Source organism: Coregonus clupeaformis, chromosome 14, assembly GCF_020615455.1.
Source record: "Coregonus clupeaformis isolate EN_2021a chromosome 14, ASM2061545v1, whole genome shotgun sequence".
NCBI lineage: Eukaryota > Metazoa > Chordata > Actinopteri > Salmoniformes > Salmonidae > Coregonus > Coregonus clupeaformis.
The window spans coordinates 25,678,121-25,691,520 of NC_059205.1; the positions used below are offsets into that span (position 1 = coordinate 25,678,121).

Below are 13,400 nucleotides of genomic sequence, written 5' to 3' on the forward strand. Positions count from 1 at the left end.
CGCAAACCCAAAACCTCTCATCACCCTGAGACAATACCATCCCCACAGTGAAGCATGGTGGTGGCAGCATCATGCTGTGGGGATGTTTTTCCATCGGCAGGGACTGGGAAACTGGTCAGAATTGAAGGAATGATGGATGGTGCTAAATACAGGGAAATTCTTGAGGGGAACCTGTTTCAGTCTTCCAGAGATTTGAGACTGGGACGATGACCCTAAGCATACTGCTAAAGCAACACTCGAGTGGTTTAAGGGGAAACATTTAAATGTTTTCTTGTATTATTTGTTGTTTGTTTCACAAGAAAAAATATTTTGAATCTTCAAAGTGTTAGGCATGTTGTGTAAATCAAATTATACAAACCCCCCCAAAATCCATTTTAATTCCAGGTTGTAAGGCAACAAAATAGGAAAAATGCCAAGGGGGGTGAATACTTTCGCACTTAGGTTGGAGTCATTAAAACTTGTTTTTCAACCACTCCACAAATTTCTTGTTAACAAACTATAGTTTTGGCAAGTTGGTTAGGACATCTACTTTGTACATGGCACAAGTAATTTTTCCAACAATTATTTACAGACAGATTATTTCACTTATAATTCACTGTATCACAATTCCGGTTGGTCAGAAGTTTACATTCACTAAGTTGACTGTGCCTTTAAACAGCTTGGGAAATTCCAGAAAATGATGTCATGGCTTTAGAAGCTTCCACCGCCACTATGGGGCACTCTGTTCACAACGTTGACATCAGCAAACCGCTCGCCCACACGACGCCATACACGCTGTCTGCCATCTGTCCGGTACAGTTGAAACCAGGATTCATCCATGAAGAGCACACTTCTCCGGGCGTGCCAGTGGCCACTGAAGGTGAGCATTTGCCCACTGAAGTCGGTTACGACGCCAAACTGCAGTCAGTTCAAGACCCTGGTGAGGACGATGAGCTTCCCTGAGACGGTTTCTGACAGTTTGAATCAAAATTCTTCGGTTGTGCAAACCCACAGTTTCATCAGCTGTCCGGTTGCTGGATATTGGTTGGTCTCAGATGATCCCGCAGGTGAAAAAGCCGGATGTGGAGGTCCTGGGCTGGCGTGGTTGTGAGGCCGGTTGGACGTACTGCCAAATTCTCTAAAACAACGTTGGAGGGGGCTTATGGTAGAGAAATGGACATTCAATTCTCTGGCAACAGCTCTGGTGGACATTCCTGCAGTCAGCATGCCAATTGCACATTCGCTCAAAACTTGAGACATCTGTGGCATTGTGTTGTGTGACAAAACTGCATATTTTAAAGTGGCCTTTTATTGTCCCCAGCACAAGGTGCACCTGTGTAATGATCATGCGGTTTAATCAGCTTCTTGTTATGCCACACTTGTCAGGTGGATGGATTATGTTAGCAAATGAGAAATGCTCGCTATCAGGGATGTAAACAAATTTGTGCACAACATTTGAGAGAAATAAGCTTTTTGTGCGTATGAAAAACTTCTAGGATATTTTATTTAAGCTCATGAAACATGGGACCAACACTTTACCTGTTGCGTTTATATTTTTGTTCAGTATAATTTCTAATCATTTTTTTGTTTTTGTTTCTTTTCATTTTCATTTATTGTTTATTTCACTTGGTTTGGCAATGTAAACATATGTTTCCCATGCCAATAAAGCCCCTTTGAATTTCATTGAATGTGGAGAGAAAGAGGAAAAACAAATCCAATAGGAGTCACAGCATTAACTTCTGTGGTTCAACAATGAATATGGAAGCAAAGAAACTAAATCACACAAACACACAGATTAATAGTGATGGGGAAAAATTATCGATACAGTTACACATCGCAATATATATATATTTTTTACTGTAGGTAACGTTAGCTAGCGTTGGCTGTACCTGCGCCAAAACTCCTGTAGTTTTTATCCTATAGCTTGTTTTTCATCTTATTTTTAAATAGTGAGCCAAGCTAACATGTTTTCACCACTTTTATTTCCTTGACTGATCAAAAATCGTTTTGTCATGCACTTTCTTGTCTCTCTGCAGCAGACATATAGCGAGCAATATGTTTGGAACATCAAATCGCAATAAAATCACAGTATCGAATCGCAATACATATAGAATCGTGAGAATCACAATACATATTCTATCGGCACCTAAGTGTCGTGATAATATCGTATCTTGAGGTCCCTGGCAATTCCCAGCTCTACAGATTACACACACTACACACAAATTACACACCATTCTGTGGACGTTTTTTCCAACCATGTAGAAAATCACCTCAGAGCTCAGGGTAGTGGGAGAGTAGGAGCGGTCAATAGTCATTTCCTCAGTGTGTGGATCTTTACGAGGTGTGCTAGACTCCCCAAGGAGACCCAAACCAGATTACATAACAGGACCCAGCCCACACACACTCACAAGCATGGACACACACACACACACACTGGCCATTACCCAGGCTCAGAGACCATGTCTTCCAATTTCATTTCAGCTCCATACGTTTTCAGCCAAATTGCAAATCCCACTAATTGCTTTGCTCCTGTAAGGTCTTCCAAAATCCATTCAGCTCCCACAGTTCCAGTCTTTTGCCTGTCTTTCACTGTATTTTCATCCTCCTCTCCTATGTGAGATCCTTCCATTGTATCTTCCTGTCTTTCTCGGAGTCGTATTGAACCAGGCCACAGCATGGCCCCTGTCTCAGTTCAATCCATCCAGACACTTTTGTCACTTCTCCAATACAAGCCATTAGCTGATCTTTATGGGTCCAAAAGGGCAATACATTCCCTTCCTAGAGTCAAAGAGGGAACCAATGCACCAAAAAGAACCTTCAAGACAAGAGAGGAACAAGTTGAGTGTTGTTGGGTTTTTATCATAAAAAAGACAGATCTGGATCTATCATTTCTAGGGCTGGTCCAACTAAAGGTGTGTCATAAAAAATTAATGTAAAAACATTTTCATATGACCCTCCCCTTCTACTTGTAATGTTTACGACCACAAATAACAATAGCTGTAGCGACCCTGTGTTTATCGTCTTTGCCACTCCAGCATGCTTTTGTGGCACAGTTGATGCCAAGCAGGGCTAATGGCCAGAAGGTTGAGGGTTCGCCAACCACCACGGACGAGCTCACTCTCCCTGCCTGTTTCATTAGACCTACACTACGATCAGAGCCGGTTGCAGACAATGATCAGCTAGGGGGGAATCAGATTTTCAACATTTTGATGCCATATTTATAATTATATAAAATATATGCAACAAATCTTCCACCGAGAGGTTTCTGTGCCAATGTAACACACAACCAATAAACAAAGCATACTGACTTTGGCCGCTTCAATATCATAGTTTGCGTTTTCAACACCACAATAAATAGACTATGTCAATCTCGACAAACAGAGAATGCATCCCTCCCTATCTTCTAGGCTTACCCAGTATCGAACGCTTGGCTTGACAATCTCCGAATGTCATTAAACTTGTTGGTGTTTTGTAACAGATGTCTCTTTCCATTACATCAAAATGGCCTCTGCACAGTTTGGATTTATTGATTTTATTTGTCAGTAAAAATAAATACATATATTCACACAGTACAAATATCTTTAAAAGTGACCGGGATTCCACAATAAGGTCGGGGACTTATTTCCATTGTGGTCTCTATTTTGCGCATAAATACATATACAATTACATAGATAAAGACACATTACAGAGATGCAGATAAAAAAAGGTTCTACTGTTCACACATTAGCCAGATTTTGACATGCTTTTTAAAAGTGTTTATGGTTAGTATGGCTTTGAGTTGCTGTGGTAGTTTGTTCCTCTCAACAGTGCCGGTATATAAAAATGTGTTCTTACCAGATTTAAATATAATAGTCTAAATGTGAATATTAGAGTTTATGACTCTGGTATTATGCTGGTGGACATTTCTTACAAATGAAAAATAGTTGGATAGGTACCTGGGGGCTGAGTCCATGATAATTCTGTGGAACAGACCAAGTTGAATTAATACTACTCTTTTTTCCCCAGATAGCTATTCTAGCTGCTTAAAATGCTCGACCTCCAGATAAGTATGATAGGGTAGTTTAAGTACAATTCTTACAAGCATGTTTGGCTGGTAGCTTATTCTTCAGACGTTTGAGGCTGCTGGTGAACCATGATGTGTAGGCATAATCAAAATGACACTGGACTAGCGCACTTGCCAGATTCTTTAGGGTGTAGATAGTTAGGTTTCCATCCAATAGGCGACAGATTTTCATGCGAAAATGTTAAAATCCAACTAAAAACATTACGCGCATTTTTCCATCAGAGTTGTGTTTCCATCAAATTGACTTGTTGCAGATAAAAGTCTGTGCATAAATACATAGTGCACATAAAAATAACTTTTGCAGTTAAATTCCCATGTACCGGATAAAAAAATTAATGGGTTTCAACTCTAGGCCTACTGATGGTTTTGTCACAAAAATGTGTTTAGGTATAGCGAATGTGCCCACTCTGGTATTGGCACGTGCGCTCTAGCCAACAGCTCGGGTATAGCCTACATGATGAGATTATTATGGACAAAAGTGCAAGATTATTTTTATTTGTCAAACGGCAGCCAAGCATCGATCATTATGTCATCAGAATAAGACCCTTGATATTTATTGAAAGGAGTATCAAGCTCATCGCCTTGCACTTTCACCACCCTGTGAAAGTGCAAAACAGGTTGTTCTCTGTTTCAGCCCAAAACAAACTAACTCCCTCAAACAACAGTATTTTAGGGACTAGGGGAGGGTAAGCATTGAGAAACAGTCAGGCATGGTCAACCTGAAATAAACTCAGAGTCAAGAAAAAACTACTACAAAACTTTTGGATTGATAATAGTGGCTGTCAGTCAGTCAGCCAATTGGTGACAGTTGTGTTGATAGGAGGAGTGGCAGTCCCACAGAGAAAGAGATGGAGAGGGAGATCTGACATCTAGGGAGGCTGTCAGAGTCAGTTACACACTGACAGGGAGAGAAAACCCAGGGAAGAGGGGGAAAGAGAGGGATAGAAAGGAACGAGTGAGACAGAGGTGTGAGAAAACAGGAGAAAGGGCTGGGCCCAAACCTGTCATGGTATCCCTGGTCCCTGTGGTGCTCCTGGTGCCCCCCTTCCTTCCTCTTAAATCACAGAGGTAATGAGGTCTCCAGCTTTGACACCTGTGCTCCTATCACTGATTAGACACATCCCTGAACAAGAACTGAGAAACCAGACACCACAGATTACCATAAGCACGGCCAGACACCAACAGCTCGGGTATAGCCTACATGATGAGATTATTATGGACAAAAGTGCAAGATTATTTTTATTTGTCAAACGGCAGCCAAGCATCGATCATTATGTCATCAGAATAAGACCCTTGATATTTATTGAAAGGAGTATCAAGCTCATCGCATTGCACTTTCACCACCCTGTGAAGTTCATCATTATTTCATCTGTAGCCTAATAAATTGCATGCTTTCCAATGATATTGTGATATTTTTTATCTAACATGTACTTTCCTAGTATAAAAAGGTTGGATTGAAACCTGGTTAATGTCAAGCCATTTTGAGGATGCTGGAATTATATTTTGGACGAGCGTACGCATACCTACAGGAGGCTTTTGAAGTAGCCGAATCAGATTAAAATATTGTGACTGGTTGTGTTTATGCCACATATAAAAAGGTAACACATTTTAAAAGTTAAATGACAAATATTTAAACGTTAAGCTTTCCTGAATAACTGGGCCTGCCGGGAGCATATGTGGCGTCATTATTATAGGACAACATAGGAGAAGGATGATCCGCAACAGACTGCGCATTGCCCCCCCCCCCCCCAGTAACTTTTAAACTGTCCCTTAGATAATGAATATCTGACATCATCCAGGCCCCAAACTGGCCATCATCAATAATCCTGTGACTGCCACCTGAAAGGTCTCCAAGGCAACCCACACCTAGAGCCATGTTTCCACTCTCACTCTTACTTTCCATTTACCCTTTTCCATTTCAAATTAAAGGCCATCATTCAGCTCCATAAACCAAGCAGACAGACAGGGTACAGGAGGGCTGCCAAGCCGTTGGAGAGAGAGAGAAAATAGAGGAGAGAAGAGACGAGAGAGAGAGAGAGAAAGAAATAGTTTTGTTCCAACAGCCAAAGGATAAATATTTTAACTGTATAAAGTAACCCAACTGACATCTAGACATTGGTTAAAATATGGATTTGTTCAGAAAGACAAAGTGGGGTGAGTGAAGGTACTGCTTAGTTTGTCTGTCCAAGGTCTAGCAATGAAGCCATTTATCTACATCCCCAGAGTCAGATGAACTTGTGGATACCATTTTTATGTCTCTGTGTGCAGCACAATTGCTAACTAGCGTTAACGCAATGACTGTAAGTCTTTGGGAAGAGCTAGCATGCTAGCAGTTCCTGTAGACTTCCAGGCATTGCACTAACACTAGTTAGCATTGGCTTGCAAAACTACCTCTAACATTCTTCATACTGGACGCAGAGACATAGAAATGGTCTTCATTGACAAAAATTGACAAATTCCCAAACTATCCTAAACTGTCCCTTTAAAGACACTCAAACTGCTATTAATATAGAACAGCCAGTTAGATATATTTAAGTATCCTTTATTTATCCAGGTGAATCCCATTGATAGGATTTTTTTTTTAAGGGCGTCCTGGCCAAACAAGCTTTCCCTGACTCTCTGGATTAGATATGTAGATATATAAATAAACGTGTTTATTGACATTTTGGTGTTTGCATAACACAGCATGGGTTTCTTATCCCTGAGGTTGTTCTCTGTTTCAGCCCAAAACAAACTAACTCCCTCAAACAACAGTATTTTAGGGACTAGGGGAGGGTAAGCATTGAGAAACAGTCAGGCATGGTCAACCTGAAATAAACTCAGAGTCAAGAAAAAACTACTACAAAACTTTTGGATTGATAATAGTGGCTGTCAGTCAGTCAGCCAATTGGTGACAGTTGTGTTGATAGGAGGAGTGGCAGTCCCACAGAGAAAGAGATGGAGAGGGAGATCTGACATCTAGGGAGGCTGTCAGAGTCAGTTACACACTGACAGGGAGAGAAAACCCAGGGAAGAGGGGGAAAGAGAGGGATAGAAAGGAACGAGTGAGACAGAGGTGTGAGAAAACAGGAGAAAGGGCTGGGCCCAAACCTGTCATGGTATCCCTGGTCCCTGTGGTGCTCCTGGTGCCCCCCTTCCTTCCTCTTAAATCACAGAGGTAATGAGGTCTCCAGCTTTGACACCTGTGCTCCTATCACTGATTAGACACATCCCTGAACAAGAACTGAGAAACCAGACACCACAGATTACCATAAGCACGGCCAGACACCACACATGAGTGATGTTCCCATAAACCACAGGAAACCACACACTAAACTACAGTACCGCAGAGACAACCAGCCAGACATGTACAGAAATAGCAAGATAATGCAATATCTGAACAATTCATACATTCTAACTCATACAGAGGTAGAACCAATCAATGAATTGGGAATATAGCGCTAGTACAATAAAATACTTTATGAAACGGTTAGGTCCGCTTTATTACACCAAGCCAAGGATCAATTTACCCAGGAGGATCCGAGGGGTACTGAGAAATCCAGCAGAGAAGAACACCTCATAAATATCCACCAACTTATAAATATTAACTGAACTCTGGTCCACACAGAACTTTAATGTGTCATGATGACAGTAAATAGGCCTAGCCCAACCTAATCAGAGCAGAGCCATACATCTACAATAGCCTACAGTACCCACATGTAAACATGACATCAGATGACTGCAGGCAGGGAGAGAAGAGATTGAGTTATCTGTACTAACAGTCTGGGCCTCCGTTGGAGCTCTGGCCAGAGAGAGAAGAAAGTAAGTTAGAATGAGAGATAGAGGTAGAGGGAGAGAGAGAGAGCGCGAGAGAAAGAGTGGGAGGGAGACTCTTATCCCGTCGTCAGACACACAGTGTGCCTGCCTGCCTGCCTATGTGTGTGCGTGTGTTTGATAGCAGAGCCTTGTTTGTGCGTGTGTGTGGTGTGTGTGATAGAGAAAGAGAGCGACAGAGATCAGAGCCTTTCAGACACAGACACACACAAACGCACGCACCCCTGGCCGCGTCACCATGGTACCTCACCTCCTCTCTGGGGTGTGATGAGTGTGAAGGCATTCCCTACAGACCCCCTCTATGCCCAGCAGGCACTAGAGGGTGACTCAGGACCAGCATTTAGCTAACATCCCTTATGTATATAGTAACACACCCCTCCATCTCTTCTTCAGAGGCTGACACATAAGGGGTAATATGTGACTTACTCCCTGGAGGTGATAGAGATAACACATTTTAATGGATTAATTCCCCTAGGGAAGTAGGCTACTGGTTCAGTATGGTATGGTCAGATAAAGTAACTAGTTATTGTTTATTGTGTGTGGTTATTACGAAATTAATTTCCCTCTTATTCAATTGAGTCCATTGTGAGAGATCTACACGGAATTTCATTGGGAAGTAGGCCTACACTTTGTTTTAATATGACATGTGTTATTGAGTGGTTACAATGTCTCACTGTGTGTTTCCTCTTTCCTTCAATATCAGTTGATTAAATAATGAGTGACAGTCCAGTGACAACACTATGATTCCCATTCCAGTGAGGCCAGCATTCCCTCAGTTGATCTATTCTAAAGGGACCCCTTAAATACATACAGTTGAAGTCGGAAGTTTACATACACTTAGGTTGGAGTCATTAAAACTCATTTTTCAACCACTCCACAAATTTCTTGTTAACAAACTATAGTTTTGGCAAGTCGGTTAGGACATCTACTTTGTGCATGAAACAAGTAATTTTTCCTACAATTATTTACAGACAGATTATTTCACTTATAATTCACTGTATCACAATTCCAGTGGGTCAGAAGTTTACATACACTATGTTGACTGTGCCTTTAAACAGCTTGGAAAATTCCAGAAAATGATGTCATGGCTTTAGAAGCTTCTGATAGGCTAATTGACATAATTTGACTCAATTGGAGGTGTACCTGTGGATGTATTTCAAGGCCTACCTTCAAACTCAGTGCCTCTTTGCTTGACATCATGGGAAAATCAAAAGAAATCAGCCAAGACCTCAGAAAAAAGATTTGTAGACCTCCACAAGTCTGGTTCATCCTTGGAAGCAATTTCCAAACGCCGGAAGGTACCACGCTCATCTGTACAAACAATAGTACGCAAGTATAAACACCATGGGACCACGCAGCCGTCATACCGCCCAGGAAGGAGACGCGCTCTGTATCTTAGAGATGAACGTACTTTGGTGAGAAAAGTGCAAATCAATCCCAGAACAACAGCAAAGGACATTGTGAAGATGCTGGAGCAAACAGGTACTAAAGTATCTATATCCACAGTAAAACGAGTCCTATATCGACATAACCTGAAAGGCCGCTCAGCAAAGAAGAAGCCACTGCTCCAAAACTGCCATAAAAAAGCCAGACTACAGTTTGCAACTGCACATGGGGACAAAGATCGTACTTTTTGGAGAAATGTCGTGTGGTCTGATGAAACAAAAGTAGAACTGTTTGGCCATAATGACCATCGTTATGTTTGGAGGAAAAAGGGGGTGGGCTTGCAAGCCGAAGAACACAAATCCCAACTGTGAAGCACAGGGGTGACAGCATCATGCTGTGGGGGTGCTTTGCTGCAGGAGGGACTGGTGCACTTCACAAAATAGATGGCATCATGAGGAAGGAAAAGTATGTGGATATATTGAAGTAACATCTCAAGACATCCATCAGGAAGTTAAAGCTTGGTCGCAAATGGGTCTTCCAAATGGACAATGACCCCAAGCATACTTCCAAAGTTGTGGAAAAATGGCTTAAGGACAACAAAGTCAAGGTATTGGAGTGGCCATCACAAAGCCCTGACCTCAATCCTATAGAACATTTGTGGGCAGAACTGAAAAAGCGTGTGCGAGCAAGGAGGCCTTCAAACCTGACTCAGTTACACCAGCTCTGTCAGGAGGAATGGGCCAAAATTCACCCAACTTATTTTGGGAAGCTTGTGGAAGGCTACCCGAAACGTTTGACCCAAGTTAAACAATTTTAAAGGCAATGCTACCATATACTAATTGAGTGTATGTAAACTTCTGACCCACTGGGAATGTGATGAAATAAATAAAATCTGAAATAAATAATTCTCTACTATTATTCTGACATTTCACATTCTTAAAATAAAGTGGTGATCCTAACTGACCTAAGACACGGAATTTTTCCTAGGATTAAATGTCAGGAATTGTGAAACTGAGTTTAAATGTATGTGGCTATGGTGTATGTAAACTTCAGACTTCAACTGTAAGGTTTGGCGGAGACCGGGGGAGCCGTTACGCAACAGGAAGGCACGTCTCCAGAGAAAGAGAGGGTGGTAACAAAAAAACAAACAAAAAAAACAGGCTAGTGATACACCCTCAACCCGCTATATGTAGCCTACCCTTCTATTCCAGCTCACAGACACGTCTGACTGTCGCTGCACTATATCAAATCATTAGCATACTCCTGTCATATAGTTTACCTTGAAGGGTTATTTGTCAAATGTCAATGTAAATCTATTTGTGTTCCTCTGATCAGCTCGGTGAGTCCCAGTCCACAACAAGCCACGAGTCAGAACAAAACAAGACTAAGTGTCAGATTATTCGGTGAGAACAGTCTTCTAACATACGGCTATATCCCAATATAGGGAACGTTGGTATTGTTGTTCATGCCTATTCAAGCATGTTGATGTCCATTGCCAGTCCTCCAACAGGCAGACTGCTAGTTACTGCCTATAAAATACTTACCACCCAAAACTAAAACAAAGTAACAATTTGAACACCTCACTCTTATCTAGATACAATGTAGCCTAAACTAATTATAAACAGTGCGGTTGGATGAACAACATTTACTTTTTCAAAATGTTACTACAACCAGAACTTGTTTGACAGTTGGCCAGTTGGAATGGCAGATAAAAGCCCGAATACTTGCCCATACCATATCCTTCTTCCGTGAAAACAGTCATATCAACCCCCGACAAAAATTCATTACACTGAAGGCATTCTCTTACCTGCAAGACACCGTGATTTCAACTTTGGTGGCGGGGATGGAAGCATTGAGAGGGTCGAAATCTCCTATCGACGCCATGTTGACGAAGCTATTGCAGTTGTTCATGATGGGAAAATATTTTTGTCCAACCCCTTTTAGCAGCAAGAATCGGATAAACTACACCTCCTTTATCGAAACGAAAATGAATGCATGTAGACGGAACGAAGAGAAACACTCCGAGCAGGCTACTAGCGGTGGGGTGATGTCACTTCATAGGCTGACAGTCAGAGTCACCTACTAACGCTGCTAGAGGAATGTGCGCCTTGGACAAAAGAATGCCACAGATGCCCATCTGATAAATAGGCTACAATCATAACAGACATTCATAAGAGACCCACAGTAAGGACACTAGAAACAAATAGGTGTTAGGCTAACCCTGACCATGTCATGACTTATAATAACATAGATAATTATGATAGAGCGAGTGTGTGTGTTTGTGTGTGTGTGTCTGTCTGTGCGTGTGCGTGTGTGTAATAGGTCTTAAAGTGTTCAAAATTATATTCCCATCATAATTTTCATGTCACCAGAAAAATAAATTACAAAGCAAGTATGTGTTTACTATGTTTGGATAGAAGACATTTGATCCTTGGGGTGACTCATCATCTTCATTACCCAGTATTTTTCAGGCCTGACCATCCCCTCCAAATATAGCTCACACACAGACCCTTCGCTAGCTGGTGAGAGAAACCATTACCGCACCTTTAGGTAACCAGCCAGCACTCATCAGAGTTACTGTAAGTGATGCCCAAATAGATCCTTTGAAATAAGTACATTCACATGCACACACACACAAAACACACAGTCCTGACGCAAATGCACAGATGCACACACATAAAACCACACACACACAGAGAGAACGAGAGAGACAGAGACACACACAGTATACACTACTGTATAAACATATGCATTAAACATGAAACAGCACCCATTTCCACTCATAGGTGTGAGGAATCCTGGTGAAAGTAACACTGTAGCCTATTTAACGCATGATAATAAATAATTCCATGCGGAATTCCATGCCTCTGTATCCTCTAATGTTTTATACAGTAGGCCTATTTCACTCTATTTAGTGGTGTGTATGTATGGCAACAGTCCTGCACTCTCAGACCAGGAGTAATTGACCCCCAATTGTATTAAGTGCCCTCCTACACATCCCTACAGAGCTGATTGAATATAATAAAACAGCCTCTCTATAAAACAGCGTATATTATCAGCTGCCCACTCAGCTGTAACAGCTCAATGTGTTAAAGATAGTGAGCCCACTGCAAGGTATATGGGCAATTCCATGGTAACGGAATTACGCTTTGACTCCGTTTTTTTACTTTAAAATGTATGCCAAACTAAAAACATTGATTTCAAAGTTTAACAAACCATACAACTCTATGCACAAGGACTACTTTTAACAATTTCCATTGAAAAATTGACAAAAACTAATTTAGTGGAAGAACTGTGCAGATGCAAACTTTTACGGTAAAATCTCCCTCAGGTTTTTATGTGACCACGTTTTCCAAATGGCACCTTGGCACCTTGAGTTTGAAAAAATCTATTTTGGTTATTAAACTACAGTAAGTGAAGTGTATTTACACCCGGTAACGGAATTACGGTAACTGAATTACATCATGGGTCCCTGATCTGTACTACACAGAAATGCGTAATTATGGATATGATTGTCATTCTCCCCATGTTTCACAAGTTTGGACATCACAGCGCAGCACAGCAGAGCACAGAAGAGTACATTGCAGTACAATACAGCACAGCAGAGTAGGGTAGAGTAGAGTTCAGTACAGTGCAGTAGGGTAAGTAGAGTACAGTACAGTAGAGTTCAGTACAGTACAGTATAGTTCAGTACTACAGTACTGTACTGTATTATACTCTACTTTTCTTTACGGTACTGTACTGTATTGTAATGTACTGTACTACTGTATTGTATTGGACTGTACTCTACTGTGCTTGACTCACTGTACAGTACTGAACTGTATTGTACTGTACTCTACTTACTGTACTGTACTTTGCTATCCAAACTTGTGAAACACCAAACTTCTGAAACACACATTGATGATAGGTTCAGATTTGGTCCAGTCATGTCCGTCTGTGGACATTAACATTAACGGCAGGGTGGACTGATCAAATTTCAAGTACTTTTTAACGTCCATGGACGTCCGGTGTTGGTCGGTGCTCAGCGGGTGAGGATGCTGGTTAAAGTAAATGGAAAGTGAGAGGGCTCATGGGTAGCTGTCAGTAAGAGCTGGGAGAGGTGACATTAACTGGAGAGTGAGAGACAAAGGCAGAGAGAGAGAGAGAGAGAGAGGGAGAG

The 13,400-nt window shown here is 41.5% G+C and overlaps 1 protein-coding gene across 2 annotated transcripts in view; it reads right to left on the reverse strand.

The window, feature by feature from the left end:
* Nucleotides 1-11,299, reverse strand: part of LOC121581260 (copine-8) — a 114,236-nt gene extending 102,937 nt beyond the window's left edge. For both annotated transcript variants that reach the window (XM_041896769.2, XM_041896768.2), the window contains exon 1: nt 11,049-11,299. In XM_041896769.2, coding sequence (XP_041752703.1) covers nt 11,049-11,152 — 104 coding nt within the window. In that variant the 5' untranslated portion in view covers nt 11,153-11,299. The remainder of the gene's footprint in view (nt 1-11,048) is intronic.
* Nucleotides 11,300-13,400: the final 2,101 nt, after the last annotated feature.